This window comes from Rhinolophus ferrumequinum, chromosome 3 (assembly GCF_004115265.2).
Source record: "Rhinolophus ferrumequinum isolate MPI-CBG mRhiFer1 chromosome 3, mRhiFer1_v1.p, whole genome shotgun sequence".
Taxonomy (NCBI): Eukaryota; Metazoa; Chordata; class Mammalia; order Chiroptera; family Rhinolophidae; genus Rhinolophus; species Rhinolophus ferrumequinum.
The window spans coordinates 79,002,763-79,021,836 of record NC_046286.1 but is presented as its reverse complement, the minus strand read 5'-3'; the positions used below and the strand labels follow the sequence as shown (position 1 = coordinate 79,021,836).

Genomic DNA, 19,074 nt, shown 5'->3' with positions numbered 1-19,074 from the left:
AAATTAAATAAAAACTTATTTTAAACAAAGAATTATTTTAGCATTTAAGAATGAAGTAGAATGTATTTTAACCTAATAATATTTGATATTACCATAGACTTTATAGCCTGAACTTAAACATGGGAATTTCTCACTTGCTTCTGTATGGTCCTCCCTAGGGAGTCAGAAAGATGGGGTCTGGTAATCCCTACATCCTCAAAATCAGGGGGTTATGGTTATTCACTTTCAGTTTTTTCTTTTTTCTTTTTTTTTCTTTATGGGTGTCTTCATACTTACAACTATAGAAGTCCTGAGGTATATTGAGAGCCCTGATGCGAGGGGAAGGCCCTTGATACATGTAGAAGTTTACTTGGGGAAAGTAATCAGTCATATATTCCACCTGGTTACAATAAGTCTGATCCATTCCTGAAATTAAAAAAAAAAATTATCCACTGAATGCATATCAGTGATAACAATTGTCCTTAACCCTGTCAAATGGGAGACATTTTATCCCATAGATCTCAAACCAAGTTTTACTGAGAACCTATACAACTTGCCCTATTACTTTACTCTAAATGGCAGACTTTGAAACTACTGGCAGTGGAAGAGATGGATCATATTTATAAGAGAAGAATAGACAGGAACTACAAAAATCATTTGCTCGATGTGGATCAATTAAAGTAATTTTGACAAAAATCCTCTGCAGGAAGCTAGTTAGATTTTATAATACCTGATTTGAACCTAAGGCAACATGATCTATTTTTAAATAAAAAAGTAACATGCATTTTATGAAATAATGCATTAAGACAATAAGGTCTAGAGGATATTTACTTTTCATAAGTGTATTATTTAAATTTGTATAAGCAACACATGCTCTAAAAAGATTTGGTATTGAAACCTATTTGAAGATTTTTTTCAGATTACAAATGTATTTTTATTTTTATTATTGTTGTGTTTTACAATTTCTTTTACAAAGTGTGCATTAAAATAGTTCCTTTACTTTTAAAACAATAAGACAAAGTGTGAGGGAATCTTTTTAAAACGTTTTTAAATAAATTACTGTTTCACATTATCTTGATGTCCTAAAATATAAACAAAAGTTTTGCAGACATGCTTCTTTTCCTCTTCTCCCCCCATGCCTGGTTCCTTCATAGTCATTGGAGGACATTGGATGTCCTCTTAGAAAAGACAGTTCTGACCACCCCATCTAAAAAATACATCTGTTTTATGTATTTTCAAATATGCCATATCTAGTAAAGTACTCAGCATTGAATAGGCACTTAAAAATATTCGAATGAACTAGTACTTTTAAACTGTGTGAGGTGGCAGAGGGTGTGATAGCTGTTCCACTTCCTTTAACACTCAGGTGAACTGAAATGAAAAGTTAACCTGAAGCAGACAAATATGGAGTGACAGGGACTTTATGGAAATCTGTTCATATAACTGAAAAAAATCCACAGGACATGGTCAAACTAGACAATATAGTAAACTGTAGCCAATCTATATGAATGAAGGACCCGTTGAAAAAAGGCCCCCAAAACCACTTTTTATGATTGAATAACAATCCAATGACATCTGTTAAGTACTACTACCTCCATTTTTACAGAAAATTAAGTGTATGAGTAGATTTTCAGAATAAATTTTAGAATAATTAAACTAGAAATTTTAATTTTGGTCCTTTATTCATCACAGCCTACCCAAAAGTCTTTTGCTTATTTGACAGCTTCTAGGTCTAGAAGTACAGAGTTAAAAACATCACTATTCTTTCTGTAAGCTATAATCAATGATAAAATATAATTTATAAAAAAGCATACCATGGTCAGCCAAAAGGATTATATTGACACAATTGTCTAAGTTCCTCAGTTTTAGACCTTCCATCAACATTTCAAAAGCATTGTCTACTAACTGTAAGGCTTGAAGTACCTAAGAAAAAAAATTGAAGTTAAAATTGTCTTCATGAATTAAGGTTTAATTAACCAAATCATTATCTAATCGAGCAAAAATTAAACACACTTCCTTCTCTGAAATTGTTGGTTTTTGAAATAGGACATCAGAGAATAACACCAATTTCCTAAATTTCTATAAACAAAAAACTCAAACTGTGTTCCCTACAAAGGAAGATAAACTACTGTAAGCAATAAATATATGATTAAAATGTTCAACCTCAACAAATATTATTCAACTGCAAAGGTTTTCATGATGCCCAATGTTGGGGAAGGGAGTCCACAGACACTTCTGTGGAAACTTAAGTGTGTATGCACATTCCAGAAGATCATATGACAATATGTAATCAGAGAGTTAAAAAGGGGAAATCCTGTAACCTAATAATTCTACTTCTGGGTACTTGTCGTAAGTAACCATTAGAGTTCAAATAGAAATTCACATACAAGGATATTCATCACATTATTTATTTAGAATTTAAATACAAAAAAAATTATGCCACATATTTAAGAAATCATACTGGATAGCCATTAAAAATATTTTTTAAAGAACAATGGCATAGGAAAATGCTAAACATAAAAAATTAAAGCCAAACTGTATGCATACCCTTACATATTGCATAATCCTGATTTTTTTAAATGTATTTAACATTTCTCAATAAGCACACATGCACAGAAAATGAAAAGGAAATATATCAAGGTACTATTAATAGTGGTTATCTCTTAATAGTCAATTGGAGTTCATTTTTTATTTTACTCTCTAGATTCTTTTATGTTTTTAAATTTTTCTACACTTTACCAACTGAAGGTTTAAGTGAATAACTTTTAAGTGACATCACTTTTCATTACTTTTTTTTTCAATGACTAAGAAAATGTAATAGCGATGGATTGGTGGAAAATGTTTAATCTCTCTTAGTACTATTATAATAATAATTGCCCTGCTTTTTTTCTTTTTTGAGAAAGAATTGTACAAGCCAGTTACTGGAAAGAGATTTAGTGCATTATTCCAAGAAATCCTCACAGCAAACCTTCTTGGATGGTGTGCTAATAGAACTTCCAATGGCAGAGACCAGGAAACTTGAGGTTTAAAGAAGTTAAATAACACGTCCATGGCCCCACAATTAACAAGGGACAGAGCAGGACTCGAACTCAAACCATCTCTGTCTACTGCTAAGACCATCAACTCCAAGCTGTTTTCCTGTCCATCATTCTTAGGGTGACCACGCACTCTGGTTTGCCAGTGGGAGTCACAGTTTCCACCTCTAGTCATGGCATGACTATGTCCACTTTCACATGCCACCCTACTCATTCCTCCCTACTGCACAAAGAGCCCCTTCTCTTGTGTCTTCTCCCAGCACCTGGGTATTCTGCTACCACTCACTCCCCACAGATTTGAAGTCATCTGTGCATGTGTCTGCCTCCCCAGGAGAATGTGTGCTCCTGCAGGTAAGGGACTGTGTAGCCTAACTCATCACCCACTTCCTAAGCACAGAGTCCTTCGCAAAGCACACACTGAACATGAAATGACTAGATGCTAGCCCCAGCTCTAGCCCAGACAAAGGAAACAAGAATCCCTGCACTAGGCAGTGGGCAACAAGTGGGCAATTTTTTGGATGGCAGGATAATTAACAGGGATAAAAATATTTATAGCTCTGGGGCGAAGCAACTTTGGGTAGAAAGCCCTACTTCTTTCACATAGAATCATGATTATTTACTACCACAGTGGATACTGTGGAAACTGCTAAATCAGTCCTGGTATGAGGAATTAGCTGGTAAGACCGTCGGTGAAAACTTGTTCTTTGGATCAAGAAGTCCCTTTTTAATAAAATGGACATTAAGTTTGCAGAGGATCCTGCTAGCAAAAAGTTCTACATAGCATTGACATAATCTGTTTTTCAAAAAGGGCAATAGCCTTCCTGCCTTGTTTTCATTCCACAAGTTTCCACACAAGTGGAGTTCCTCAGTGCCCTGAAATTCTTCACCATGTATGTGAGAATTACCAACGTTGAAGTCACTCTGTGACCAATTTCAATTTTCTTTTCTGAATTGAATGCTTCTTCTCTACTTTTCTTTCCAAGATGTGATCATTTCTTTTTAAATAACGAAGGACAGCTAAACCTTATTAAAATACTAGACCATTACTTAAAATTCCTCAGGACCAGACAGGCCATTCTGTGTCTAATTCAGCTTCAATGCTAGAGACTCATTGGATCAAATTCATTAGTAAGAAGTTCCTGGCTTCACTATACTTCAAATATCTCTCCCACTTCCTCCTGTCTGTCCAAATCCTACCACCCTGTATATCGCTATTTCATAAAACTTTTTCCAGCTATAACAGGCCACAATCATTTCCCCATTTAAACACTGTTTATACTGTTAAAACTTTTAAGATTTCAAACAAAACAGGATCACCAATGTTGCACATTAATTCATTATTTCTTTTATCTGCCCTTTTAGCATGGTTTCTGACAGTAAGGGCCTCATATTCTTCACTGCTAAGAATGCCTTTCATAATATCAGGGCCAACGGCAACTATTAAAAACAAGATTTAAAGGGAGAGCAGAACAAAAACAAGAATGGTGTGAATAACTAGACTGTCCAGACCAATAAACTTTCAACATAGGAAATGTGTCAAAACAAACTGTAATTGCCTTTTTACTTTCAAATTATGTTATATTAACTCTGAATCAAAATTTGTAATTAAAAATAATAATAACAATAATAAAGCCACGAAGCCTTCCATTTTCTCCATCTTCTTAAATTTTAAAAGAGGTTTGGTCTTAAACCCTCTTCTATTTTCATTCCTCAAACCCTCTTCTATTTTCATTCCTCACTCTCTCCTCAGTACATCTCCACTTCCATGCACTATCTGTATGCTGCCAAGCTGCCTGATCTCTGTCTCCTTTGAGCTTTAAATCCACAGTCAGTTACTTTCTGGACATCTTCATTTGGACATCACAGGCACATCAGTCACAACATGATCTTCTCCCCCAACCTTATCCCCCTTGAGTGGTCCACCTGCTTGCTGAATACCATCCTTGATCTCCCACCCCACACCCATCTCACACCAAGTCATTCCAATCCCACAAATGAATCTCAAATGCATCTTCTTCCATCCAATATACTATCATCTCTTTTCTGGACTATAGCCAAAGTGAACAAATCTATCCCACTTTCTCTTGCTCCCTCTAACTGATTTCTCTTAGACAGTAAAAGTGATCTTTAAGTACACACAGATCTGATCATATCACCTGCCTGTTTAAAATGCCTCGATGCTCCCCATTGTATGTTTTATGGCCTATAAGAACCTGCATGATGTGGTCCCTGCCTCCTTCTCTAGCCTTCCTCTTCGCCCTCTCCTCTGGTTCACAACGCTCCAGACATTGGTGGGAGATAATACTTACATAATTTGAAAAGTGCCTGGCACAGCATAGCACACAATAAGGGTTAGTTGCTGTTTGTTATTCTTACTACTTTCATGGTGTTTATTTGTCTTATCATCTGTTCTTTTGTCTGTCTATCCATTTGTTCATTTTCTGTGATCCTCTCATGTGCTCAGCTCCTCCCTCAGTTAGGCCATTTGTGAACTTTTTGTCCTTTTCTTATTCTGAGGAGAACTTTCTAACCAGTCCAACCCCCAACCCACCAAGGTAAGATTAGGAACTCCCCAAAGACCTCTCAGGGCACACAAATCTTTTCCTTCGCAGCACTTTCAAAATTATATTTAAAATTAATTTGGGTGCTAAAGTAGAGCATTGATTAAAAGATAATGACATGGTGCCTAATAGTAAGTCAACTATAGGGATCAGGCAAATCCAAGTTATAGCACACCCTCCCAATTGATTAATCATTAAATATGGATAACAATTATAATAGAAAAGAAGAAATGGTGAATATGCTTTAGGTGGTTACTGAGGCACTCACCATTAGACTTAAATTCTGTGATACAGTCAAGAGTGGTGTTGGAACACAAAGGACCAAAGGGTTAAGGTGGCAAGAATGAGCAGGGCCTTGTATTAGAAATCATTTGGGTTTAATGGAAAGAAAGAGAAAAGGCATTTCTGGTAAACAGCAACGTCATATGTTCCAACTGAGGACAATTGTTAGAGTTTTCATGGAGTAGGGAAATAACATATTCACAGGGGCCTTGGCGGGTTTACATCAATATAGATTTCAGTGGATTTAAGAAGATGACTTTTTTTTAAGCAACATTTAAAAACTATATTTCTATAGTAAAAGCATAACAGAAGAGTTTAGGCAATGAAGAAACTAATGTTACAAAGTCTACTCCAATTATAATGGGAGTCCAGGAGAGGACTAACTCTACCTGAGGTAATAACACAGTAAGCCCAGTTACAAGGAACTTATAAATGGAATTGGGCATGAATAGATAGCTGGATATTTCACAGCGGACTTGCAGGTGACTTAGCTTGAGATGAGTTACATTAACATGTTGAATTGGTACATGCAGTATCCAGCCTTGATATTTTCATTATATGAAATAACAGTGCTACACTTAAATATTCAATGTGTTTATCAAATGAATCAAAATGTGGTTAATAAGCAGATACCCTTTTTAGTCATGTAACTATATCGTGGTAAATAAGGCAGATAGTCTTTTCAGACTTTTAACTATTTTTATCTCCTTGTATATACATCAAATATATTTGTATTCAGTGGGGATTCAAGAATACCATTTTATCTTGTGGGTTAGGGCTAGATGATTTTACATTTATTAAAAAAAAATCCCATAAAACTTACATCGGCACTGACTGGTCCACTTTTATGTCCTGCAGAATCAGGCTGTTCCACATAAAGGGTATAAAAACTGGGTCTAGGGGTGAAATTGAAACAGAGAAATTTGGAATAAGCCTACAGGTTGGATTTAGGAATTTTGCAAATCTAGAACTTTGTGGCAGTTTCATTCTCTCCATCCTGGTCCAGAGGTTCTACTTAGTCCCAGCAGGTTAGTCTCCTAGTGGGAATTACATAAGACCTTCCAGATGTAAGGGTTGGTCTGACTCAGTAACAAAAGTCTCTTGTTCTTGCTGTTAAGACTTCTCTTGGTGTGCCTTAGCCCTTTATATTTCTGGCTTTCTTACATTTTGCTATCTGTGTTCTGCCACTAGTTTTTTTTTCTTTTTCTTTAAATGTCTGGTTTCTGATACACCGTTGACCTGAAGCTCTCTTCCAGAATTTTTTGACTCCAGCCTATTGCCATGGCATCTCTGGCTCCTTGAGTCCTCATGGCCAACTTTCAGACCCACTCTCAACTCTGCTCCCAATCCCTATCTAGTTCTGTGATTTTGCCTCTGCTCTCTGGTATTGGCTCTATCTGTATTGTCACCTAGTGTCAACCACATTCTCAAGAGCCAAAGTCATCTACACTCAGGAATAATTCTTGAAAAGTGCCCATTAAAAGGGAATGCCACATTTTACTGTTTTTTTTTTTTTAAATGGTCGTCATCTAAAGTAAAGAAATTCACTTTATACCCATAAATATCCCACTGTGTCAGCATTTCTCTAATATTACCTTTCAGCTTTGGGCAGGTCCAGCCATTTTAACAATGTAGAGATCCTCTCTTCATATGGGACACTACTGAAAAGTTGAATAAATAAGTTTTTAAAAAATTAATCAAATCAAGAATAAATCTATTATATTCTAACTAATCAAATCAAGAATAAATCCATTATATTCCTGCTCAGAAAGGCAGATTGATATTTTCAGATACCCATTTCATGTTCATGTATGATCAAAACATTGAAAGGGGTTCAGTATTAAAGAGATTCCTGTTTTTAACACTCATGTAGAGATACACTTGCCTCACTATAAATTAAATGTATATTGTTTTCTTTCCTTCTCATTTTTCTTTCCTTTAATTTTCCCCCAACAAAAATTAAAGACCAATAATTATTATCAATTCATTTGATTTGTTTATTTTTACATATTTAATTCATCTATTGCCAGACCCTTCTTGTTCATTTCAAACAGAATTGATCAGCGAGCAAACCAAAGATGCTTTTTTTTCTCTTGGAAGGAGACAAATAATAAACAATAAACTTAACACATAAATTGTATAGTATACTAAAAGGTGATAAATGCTATGGAAGAAAAGAGATGAGCAGAGAAAGGGGCACTGAGAAAGTGGGGTGGGTGGTTTGGAATTTGAAAACTTAGTGTGATCAGCCTAAGCCAAAATTGAAAAAGTAATTTTTAAGCAATGGCCTGAAGAAGGTGAGAGGGAGCGAGCTGTGCAGATACAAGGAGGGAGATGATCTCAGACAGAGGGAACCGCCAGCTCAAAGGCCCAACAGCAGAAGCAAGCCTGGTGTGTGAGGCCCACTGAGGTCAGTATGGCTCAAGCAGAGGAAGTGCCCAGGGAAGTAATGGGAGAGGAGTCATACCACATAGGGCCGGCCTTGTGGGCTTTTACTCTGAGTGAAACAGGGGCCATTGAAGTTTTGGGTGCAAAGGAATGTCATGATAGGACTTTCTTTTTTAAAGTAATTATTCCAGCTGGTAGATTGAGAATAGATTATAGAGGACAAGAATAAAAGAAGCAGGGAGATGTATAAAGAGGCACCTATAGTAATACAAGTAAAAGACGATGATAGCTCTAACCAGAGTGTTAATGCTGGAGGTAATGAAAGGTTCTCAGATGGCACATGTTTTGAATGAAAGGTACAAGCATTTAGCAACAGACTGGATGAGGGATGTAAGACTTAGGAATCAATGATGACTCAAGGAAATTGGCCCCCAAACTGGAAGAATAGAATTACCATCAAGATTAAGACCAAAAAAAAAAAAAAAAATCCTAATCATTCCTGCTGAGATGGGGTCATATCTGCAAGTGCTTCACTACCTGTTGTAAGGCACATAGATGGTAGGACGGGAGCCATTTATAGCCACTTCTGATCCTGGCCAAAAGTAGGTACCAGTTTTTAAGCCTTGATACACTGCTGTGAGCCAGATCTATAAGAAGAGAAAATGGAAGTCAAGAGAATAATCAGTTTGGGTAGAAATGGTGCCACTTACTAGAAAGTGAACAATATTAGTAGTTGCAAAATTTATTTAATTATTAAAATTTATTTAAATTATTATAAATTTATCTTTGTAGAAGTTAAAAAATATAATTATCCAGGGATCCACCTGAAAAAAATAAAAAATATAGTAAGGTGGTAAGAAAGAAGATCATTTTTTTCACATCGGTAAAATTGTACAGTTCCTCTTTCCCATTTAAAGAATTATAAAACAGAATAAAGAAAAAATAAAACCCCAGATAATCTTTCCAAGTAACTTCCAGATTGATATGTTTATAAAGCAAAATCTAAGTTTCAAGAGAAGGTCATTTAGGTGAACTACCATAAATGTTGAAAAGATTTAAATTATAGTCATGAATAGTTGTGAAACACATTCCCACCCCCAGTCCTTAGAAATTAGAAAGATCATGTAAAACTCAAAGTAGAGAGAGAAGAGGGATCCACTGTCACATTAACAGATGGAAGTCACTTTGGTGCCACATGTAGAATGTTACATACTGGTTGCCCTTGCCACCAAGCTGGATTATCTTTCTCCTTTGAAGAAAGTGAAAAATTCTTGTTGAGGTTTACGTCATACATGTTATTGTCAATGATGCCATGTGATTCTGGATATAAGCCCTAAAATAATAATTTCAAAAAAGATTTAAGATAAAATAATGTATTAATAAAACATAATTAAAATGAAATAGCATAAGATCTGTAACATAGCTTGAAAGGATGTCATATACCTTTCAATATAAAACCTCTGAATCTGAACCCAAATACATATAAATATATCTGGGTTCATATATATATATAATATTCCGGTTCCATCATGGCCTAAAGCAGCAAATGAATGATATTAGGCACAAGATTTGTGTTGATGGTGTTAATATAACTCTTGTGTGATTAATAACTATTTGTTAATTAAGGTTTCCTATATTACAATAATGAGTAGCCACTGGTTATGTTGACAATAATAGCATGAAATTTACTACATAGAAGCTTTTAAGTATTAAATATCCTGGCTAAATGGGTTAAAATGCATTAGCAGCTCTTTAAAAGGGAATCTGCTAAGTCTCCATCCACTCTCCCTGCCATCCATCCATCAATCCAATCATTCCTCCAATCCAATCACAAATATTAATCCAATCATCCCACATTTCCACTGAATGCCTATGATATCCCACGCAGTTGTAATAACTTTCAGTTCGATTTTATGGTTACTATTTCAGAACATTACTATATATATGAATATGAATACACAGACATATATTCAGTAAACCAGTAGCACTTATAATAAATATAGTGGCTTATTTATACATACACGCATCTATACTACATCTTATGTGTATATATTTATGTTTATATGTATACATACAGTCATTTCTTGTTATTCATGCTAGTTATGCTTTATAAAGTTGTTGCCAACACTAAATACTGAACAATTGCTCTCAGGGAGACCACAGGGTTATGTTCCTATGAGCCTCTGGCCACATTTTTGTCTACTGATCATCAGTGCATAATCTTGTTTTATTTGTGTTTCTGTTTAAAGATACATTATTATATATGTATATTTTTGGTTCATAATAACTCATGCCTGAATGAAGTTTATCTAACATACGTATTTTCTCTGTAAGATACATCATAGCCTTTTGTTCTTAGGAACCCTAGATAGCATTGCAGCACTACACAGCAAAATCACCAACAAAAAGCACAAACATGCAAAAAAAACCACGGCACTCAACAGACAAGACTATAAAAACAATGCTGACAGTATGACAGCTAAAGCAAGAAGGCAGAGTAACAGAACCTCATTAGACCTCAGCTGGGAGCATGTAAATTGGGCAACTCGAAATTTTTGCTGCTCTACGAATTTTCTCAAATGACTAAGAATCTGTCACAAGTACTGATTTTGGGGTTACAAATAAATTTTAACAAGTAGGTGAATCTGCAAATATAGAATCTACAAATACATGCATATGTGTGTGTGTATATATATATATATATATATATATATATATATATATATATACCGGGATGCCAAAAAGATGTATACATGGGACTTTTATTCATCTTTTGTTTGTTATCGGTATATATTGAATATGACAATTTTAATATAGTTTTTTCCTTTTAAGAAAGGATTGTGTATACATTTTTTGATACCTTCTGTATATATAATTACGTAAGGGTTAAAATTTAAATAAGTTACAGTTACTGTTCCATAGTAATAAAAGACTAAATGCAAGGTTGTAAAGACACAATAATGACTTTGGCAGTAAAGACTGAGGCAGAGGCTTCCTTAATAAGAAGTGTTCTAAATCTATAAATGCTAAATAACTAAATTTTTCTTCGAGTCTATCTTGATCATTCCACTTATGTCTTTTCATAAACTGAGGAGCATTTACTTGCTTTATCTAAAGAGATATAGCCAGTATCAGTTCATTTATTAAATAAAGACTGTATCTGGTTAAATATAATGAAAAGACTAGGAAAGAAAGAAATACCCCAGACCAAAGTGGTAGTCCTCACTCATAGACTGGCATTCCCAGAAGATCTTCAGATAATGGAGGCTAATCAAACGATCAGAGGAGAATGGTATTTCTCATACCCAAGAGGCTGCCTGGCCAATCACAAAGGTGAATTAACCAAATGTCTGGACACTCATTTATAGGTAACACCTCACAGCACTGGATTGGCCTCATAATGAGGCTTCTTAGCCTGAATTAAGCCATGAACTCTTGCCACATGTGTTTGTGAAACGTGTACCATAGGGCTTGGCCTGTTCCTGCCTAAGCATGTCTGGTGGTATGGTCAATTGCCTGTCATGGACTGTCAGCCTTCCACAGGCCAAGCACTTACCGTGACAATGCTGTAATGATTTGGAAAGGTCTTGGTTGGATAGACAGATCTCAGATATTTTGAATGAATTCCACATGTTTCTGCAACAAAGAAATTAAGAAGTTGTTACTGCTTCAGAAGTTTTTAGGATAACTAAAAATCTGAACATAAAAGTTTTCCAGAGAAATAGAAAACTAACTAAAGAGTGGATTGAAGATGGAAAGAGGTTGAAATTCTGACGCCTAATTCCTCCCTTCCAAAGAATGTCCAATTTTTAGGAGAGGAGTGAGCTAAATGAACGGTCTACAAAATTTTTCTGGAACGAGCCAAATAACAAATGTTAGGCTTTGCAAGTCCCTATGATTTCTGTTGCAACAGCTCAAACTCTACTACTGAGGTCCAAAAAGCATCCATAGACAATATATAAACAAATAAGCATAGCTATGTTCCAATAAAACTTTATGGACATTGAAATTTGAATTTCACATAATTTTTATGTGTCATAAAATATTCTTGTCTTTTTTCCCCCTTACCATTTAGGAATGTAGAAAAATTCTTAGCATTTAGCAAGCCATACAAAACAGGCAGGGTAGGCTAGATTTGGTCCAAGGGCCACAGCTTGTTAAGCCCTGAGCTAAATGATACACTGCCAGCTTTGTTTGCTTTTGTTGCTCCCCTCTTGCTCACCCAGGTCATTGCATTAAGAATTTTTATACAACATGTACATCTCAGCTAATAGTTCTTATATGTAAAATATCTGATATAACAAAAGTCAACACAACTACTAGGTAAAAAGGAATTTGAGTTGTATAAGTGCATAAGCCCATGTCATGTAGTAATGTTTACCTAACGAACTAACCTTGCTGCTTATTATTTTCAGTATAGTTTCCATTTGACCAGTGAAGTTTCCTGTGATGTTTTCCACAAATCATGGCGTTAATTTTACTTTCAATTGTTCTACTGTTTCAAGCTGTGCAACAACCCTACCTAAGAAGGTCAGAACCATTCGATCATTGTTATTTCCTCTGCAGCAGGCAAGTACAAGACATTTTTCATGCTAAAGTCCTGTCGACTCTAATTCGAAAAGAAAGCTTCACCATTAGAGGTTCTATTTAAGTTAAAAGAAAAAGTGAAAATAATTGTTGCCCAGAAAGTAAAAAACTTTGCAGCTTGAAGCAATGAATGTTTTCTCAAATAGGCTTGGAGTTAGTCTCTTCTCAGCCTCTATTCAGTGTTTCCAATATGATCTAAGAATTGCCTCCTTCAGAATCTTTTTGGGCCCCATATCAAGTCTATTAAATAGCACTCTGATGGGGATGAGGGGCTGGATGGAAGGTGAAGAAAATGGAGCTCAAAAAAGAAAAATCTATATTTTAAACAAGTATCCTAAGTGGTTTTGATATACTGAAGTTTGAGGCGTGCTCTAGGACCTGACTCTAAAGGTATAATTAAAGATTAAAATAGTTTTTTTCTTTTATAGTTAATACCACCAATAAACAAATCTTGTCCTCAATCAAGGAAACACACATTTAACATTTAAACACACATTAAACACACATTTAACACACTTCTTAACATTGTTAAGAAGTCATATGATAAGGAAGTAAAATGAAATCTAATCCACTTATATAATTAAAAGAATTTAAACAGGGAAAAAATCATATAATAAACAAAGACATAAAGTCAGTTTATTTCCTTGAAACATGGGCGGTCCTGTCAAATTCTTAAATGCTTAAAGGCACAGAGTGTAAAGTAAAATACAAACTAAGCTACCAGTAATGTGACACCTCTCTAGTTAAAACATGACACCTCTCTAGTTAAAATGTCTTAAACAGGACACACTTGCTGACTGTCTACTGATTCAGACGACCGTTTTGGATCACCTGCCTTTGAACCGGAGTTATTAAAAGAACACCACACAGAAAACAAGATCTTCTGCCATTGTTTCTTCCAGATCTTAGGGATCTAAATTATGACTGAATGGAGTAATTCTGGAAGGACACAAAATAAATCAGTAAGAGTAGTTGCTTCTATAGGGAACAGCTAGGAATATCTAGAAAAAGGAAGGGTTATTTTTATTGGTTGGTTGGTTATTTGTTTATAATATATCCTTTAATTCATTTTTAAAAGTTTATCATTTGAATATTTTACTCCTTAAGAAAACATTTGTTTTAAATGTACCCAAAAAATCTGAAAATATAAATGGGATAAATATATAGCCATAGTAACTATACATTATAAAGAACAGAAGACTAAATGAATGAATAGGTGAAATAGCTGAAGACTGTATGATGCAGCTAAAGAAGTATTAGGAAGGAACTTTAAACAAGTTAAAGAAAGAAATTAAATAAAGACAGACACGTTTGAGAATCAGAAGACTTAATATTGTTAAAATGTACATACTACCCTTAGAGATCTATAGATTGAAAGCAATATCTATCAAAATCATCATAGCATTTGTTACAGAAATAGAAAAACATTCTAAAATTCTTGTGGAACCTCAAAAATATTAGCCAAAACAATCTTGAAGAAGAATAATGAAGCTAAAGGTATCACAATTCCTAATTTCAAAATGCATTACAAAGGTACAGTAATTGAAACAGTAAGGTACTGACATAAAGATAGACAAATACACCAATGGAACAGAATAGAGAGCCCAGAAATAAATCCACTCATATATGGTCAATTCATCTTCAACTAGGATCCCAAGAAGCCACAATAGGGAAAAGTTAGTCTTATCAACAAATGGTGTTGGGAAAACTGGATATCCATATGCAAAAGAATGAAATCGGACCCTTATCCTATACTATAAACAAAAACCAACTCAAGATAAATTAAAGATTCAAATGTAAGACCTGAAACTATAAAACTTCTAGTACAAAATGTAATGGGAAAGCTTCATGATATTGGTCTTAGCAATGATTTTATGGATATGATACCAAAAGTATAAGAAACAAAAGCAAAAATAGACTAGTGGGATTACATCAAACTAAAAAGCTTTGCACAACAAAGAAAACCATGAACAGTGTGAAAAGGCAACATATGGAATTGGAGAAAATATTTGCAAACCATATGTCTGATAAGGGATTAATTTCTAAAATATATAATGAACTCAATAGAAAAAAACAACAAATAACCCATTTAAAAATGGGCTAAGGACTTGAATAGATATTTTTCTAAAAAAAATATACAAATGACCAACAGGTATAAGAGAAGATGATCAATGTCAGTAAACATCTGGGAAATACAAATCAGTACTGCAATGAGATATCACCTCACACTTGTAGGATGGCTACAATCAAATAAATAAATAAATAAATACAAGTGTTTTTTGGATTAATGTGGAGAATTTTGGCAAGGATGTGGAGAAATTGCAACTCTTGTACACTGTTGATAAGAATGAAAAATAGTGCAGCCACTGTGGAAAACAGCATGGAGATTCCTCTAATAATTAAAAACACAACTATCATATGATCCAGCAATCCTACTTCTGGTATGATTTATCCAAAAGAATTGATATCAGGATCTTGAAAAGATATTAATACTCCCATATTCAATGCAATACTACTCATAATAGCCAAGATATGGAAACACCCTAAATGTCCATCAACAAGAAAACAGTTTTTTTTAGAAGTGGTATATATATACATATATACATGTATACATGTATACATATATGTATATGTATGTGTGTATATGTGTGTATGTATATATGGAACTTTATTCAGCTTTAAAAAAGAAGGAAATCCTATAATACGCAACCATGTATATGAACCTTGAGGACATGTAAGTGAAATAAGCCTGTCACAGAAAGACAAATCCTGCATGATTCCACTTACATGAGGTATCTAAAAGAGTCAAGCTCATAGAAGCAAAGGACGGAATAAGAGTTGCCAGGAGCTGGGGGAGAGAAAATGGAGAGTTGCTAATCGATAGGTATAAAATTTCAGTTACACAAGATAAATAAATTCAAGAGTCCTGCTGTACAACATTGTGCCTATAGGTAAGAATACTGTATTATACCCTTAAAAATCTGTTAAGAGGGCAGATCTCATGTTAAGTGTTCTTACCACAAAATTTCAAAAGAAGCAGGAAGAGGAGAAGAGGACAGCAAATGATATGTGCTGTGGAGAATTTAAGAGTTCTATTGCTCATGAACGTCTCAACCTTGTTAACTCTGATCTTCAAAACTCTGCATGTGTTGCCTGCCAAATCTCTCTGCTACTACCAGTCTTGTTCTATCCCTGGGTTTCCCAACTTTGCAGGAAGCTTGACTTCTAGTTCAAGCCAAATCGTTTCTATCTCACATGACAGTTTCCTGATCTTGGGCTTGGCCCTCTGTCTGCTTCCAGCTACACTGAGACAAGACAGTGACATCGCCTCCCCACTACAGTTGAGTCCCCAGAGTCCCCTTGGTGTCACTGATATGACTCACTGTGCTGTAGTATTAGTTCATGCTCAGTTTTCACCATCACTGTGGCTCAACCCAGGCAGCTTGATGGGACACTAGAGATGGGGTTCTAGACTTCTGTAAAATGATGCCTGCTGTCACCTACCATACCGCCCACCTACCGTTCCTAGGAGGTCCTAATCCTAACTCTTCAACCACATCTACTCTTAATTGGGCCTCCTAAAAACCAATAGCCCATTTTGCATTAGTAGACCTAATTTGTGAAATCTTTTAAACCTGAGAAAGGGGAAAACTCTCAATGGCCCAATATTTCATTGGCATCATTTCCAATTCTCAATGAACGGGATGTGCAAATAATTCCACTTCAAAGGGGCTCAGTTCAGCCTGGCTAGTTAATTTCCCTTTTGGACACAGAATTTGATATCCAGATTATCAAGGGAAATTTAGATAAGGAAATAAAAACTGAGGGTGTGAATTAACTGTCCAAGCCAAAGTAATTCAGCAGTAAGTGACAAGCCCTGAATTTGGAGCTGGTTTGATCAGAGCCCCAAACTCTAAATGTCTTTGCTAAAGATCTGGCTCAGAGAGTGAGAGAGTGAGGGAGAAACTGAAGAGACAAAGCACTTGTGGGGACGGAGCCAGGAGTGCAGTTTCCAGGCTCTCGGCCTCACATGGAAAGGTGCTGGCTCAGGTAGTAAATGGCCATCAACTGTGATTGGATGGCCATCAGCTGTGGCTAGTTGGCCATCAGCTGTAACCAGTGAGCAATTGGCCACTAATATAACTGCTGTGGCTACACTAGCAGGAAATGGGGGCTAGCAAGAAGACAGTGGCTGAGCCAGCAAGCGCGGATTGCAGTTAGGACAGCGGGTTGCGGACAGTGTGGCTCCTGCTTCCTGTGTCTCCAACCCAGCCGCCAGCGGAGACTACAGTGGTGTGACTCCCCTATCTATGGCTCTGTTGGTGTTCCTTTTTGGCCTCACCATGTCCTGCATTCTTGTGTGGGGAGCGGGACCGGAGATCCCACATGACACCCTGCACGACAACCTTGTGTTGTAGGGGAAGCAATTTACCTACAATCGTAGAATTTTAGAGCTGGAATTAACAGTAGAAATCACTAAGCTTTATCCTATCATTTTACAAATGACGAAACTGAGGCCCAGAAAGGGTAATTCACTTATTCAGGGTCAAACAGCTATTTTTTAATACTTTAGAGAAAAACAAAAAACAAGAAACCAGTAAAGTTGTCATTATCTTTGAGGAACTTGGGGGGAAAAGAGGACCTGGGAGAAGGGAGAAGAAAGACAGGAATTGGAGGGCAATGAAGAGCATAGAACCGAGAGCCAACCTTCTGATACTTCTTCGCTCTGTGTCCTTTGGTACTCAATTTCTCTTTATTATTAACTTTATAAAATGTGTGAAAACCAAGTGCCCTCACAGAGAAGTACAACATCATGATAAAGACAATAATGAAAATAATAATTATAGAGATAACTTAAAATCATCCAATGTATACTATGTATATATTCTGACAATATTCCTATCAGGTAGGAAGTGACCATTTTATAGATGAAGAGATGAGGGCACCAATAGGTGAGACAAGCTTCTTACAGTCTCACAGCTAGTAAATGGGGGAGCCAGGTTCCAGGCACTTTGATTCCAGACCAGATATGGATACTGGACTTCTCACCTTCTGGGACATTGGTATGTGCTGGCTCTATCTGGTCTATTGAGGCTCATTCAGGATCTTCCTGCCTTTCCTGGTTATATCCACCTGCCTAAAGCTCAGAATCAAGGTCTGACAAATGCCACGTTTGAGGCAATATACATAGATAGGTTTCCATAGTACAGAGGTATATTCAAACACAAAACAAATAGAAATAAACAAAAAGATGAACATGCTACAAAAAAGGAAAGAGGAACCAACAAATATGAAAATAGAGAGCAAGGTGTAACGCATCAAGATCTTGAGAGAACCTAGGCTAAGGCTAACAATGACAAAGGTCAGAAAGAGAAGTACCATCTGAAGATTGACTAAGTAGGTGTCTATCATTTGCATGCCTTCCGTTGTAGAAGACTTACTCATTTTATTAATATTAGGCATTAGAGTACTCCATGTCTGTAAATATTCAGCTCTAAATCCATCCATGGAAAACAAAATAACTGGTGGCAGATCAAATCTGGTAAGAGAAAATTAAAAATTAGTTGATTATTTTGATTGTAAAAACAACAACAACAACAACAAAAGATACTTTTCTATAGTACTTAATTCTCTAAATTAAAAAATGCCTGGAAAGTACAGTAAGAAAGTAATTCTAGATCAAGTTTTCCTTTCAATTTTAAAAATTATTATTTCCCTTAACAATCAGTACTTCCAATGTTTTAGCAACCTAATAAAAATGAGCAATATTTAAAAAAAAATAAGTGCTACATAAATTATCTGGGTCTTTTAACTTCGACACCTACTCTCCTTTGAGTTCTAGATTTTAAATACATTTGGCTGACTTTGTTTCCATTTACTCCTTGGCATTGGCTATCTCTGACACCCAGGTAAACCATGTATGAAGTTTCTCTAGCCCAGAGAGTTTGTAACGACAAGGCAGTGTGCTGTGGAGAAAAGGGAAGGGTTTTGGCCTCAGGAAGACTTATTCTCAGCTTCATTCTTTACTATTTATTTAACCCTAGGCAGTTATTCAACCTCTCAAAACTCGATCCGAACCCATTCATCTCCATACTTTGGAATCTTAATGATATAGTACATTAGTATCATTACCTCACTTCAAATACATTTAGTATTTTACAGTGGTAGGTATACATGGAGCTAATTAAATGTAGTTTTACAAGAGAGTTTAGCAGCATGCAAACAAAGCGTTAACAAAACTT

At 35.6% G+C, this 19,074-nt stretch overlaps 1 protein-coding gene across 3 annotated transcripts in view; it reads right to left on the bottom strand.

The window, feature by feature from the left end:
* The window catches only part of ENPP3 (ectonucleotide pyrophosphatase/phosphodiesterase 3), a 54,614-nt gene that overhangs the window by 24,709 nt on the left and 10,831 nt on the right, over positions 1 to 19,074 (bottom strand). For 2 of the 3 annotated variants that reach the window (XM_033103659.1, XM_033103661.1), the window contains 8 exons: positions 18,274 to 18,371; positions 11,802 to 11,881; positions 9,459 to 9,578; positions 8,783 to 8,892; positions 7,453 to 7,518; positions 6,681 to 6,753; positions 1,794 to 1,902; positions 277 to 405 (listed from right to left, as the gene is read on the bottom strand). In XM_033103659.1, the coding sequence (XP_032959550.1) occupies positions 277 to 405; positions 1,794 to 1,902; positions 6,681 to 6,753; positions 7,453 to 7,518; positions 8,783 to 8,892; positions 9,459 to 9,578; positions 11,802 to 11,881; positions 18,274 to 18,371 (785 nt within the window). The remainder of the gene's footprint in view (positions 1 to 276; positions 406 to 1,793; positions 1,903 to 6,680; positions 6,754 to 7,452; positions 7,519 to 8,782; positions 8,893 to 9,458; positions 9,579 to 11,801; positions 11,882 to 18,273; positions 18,372 to 19,074) is intronic. The other variant, XM_033103660.1, reaches the window with a different exon arrangement.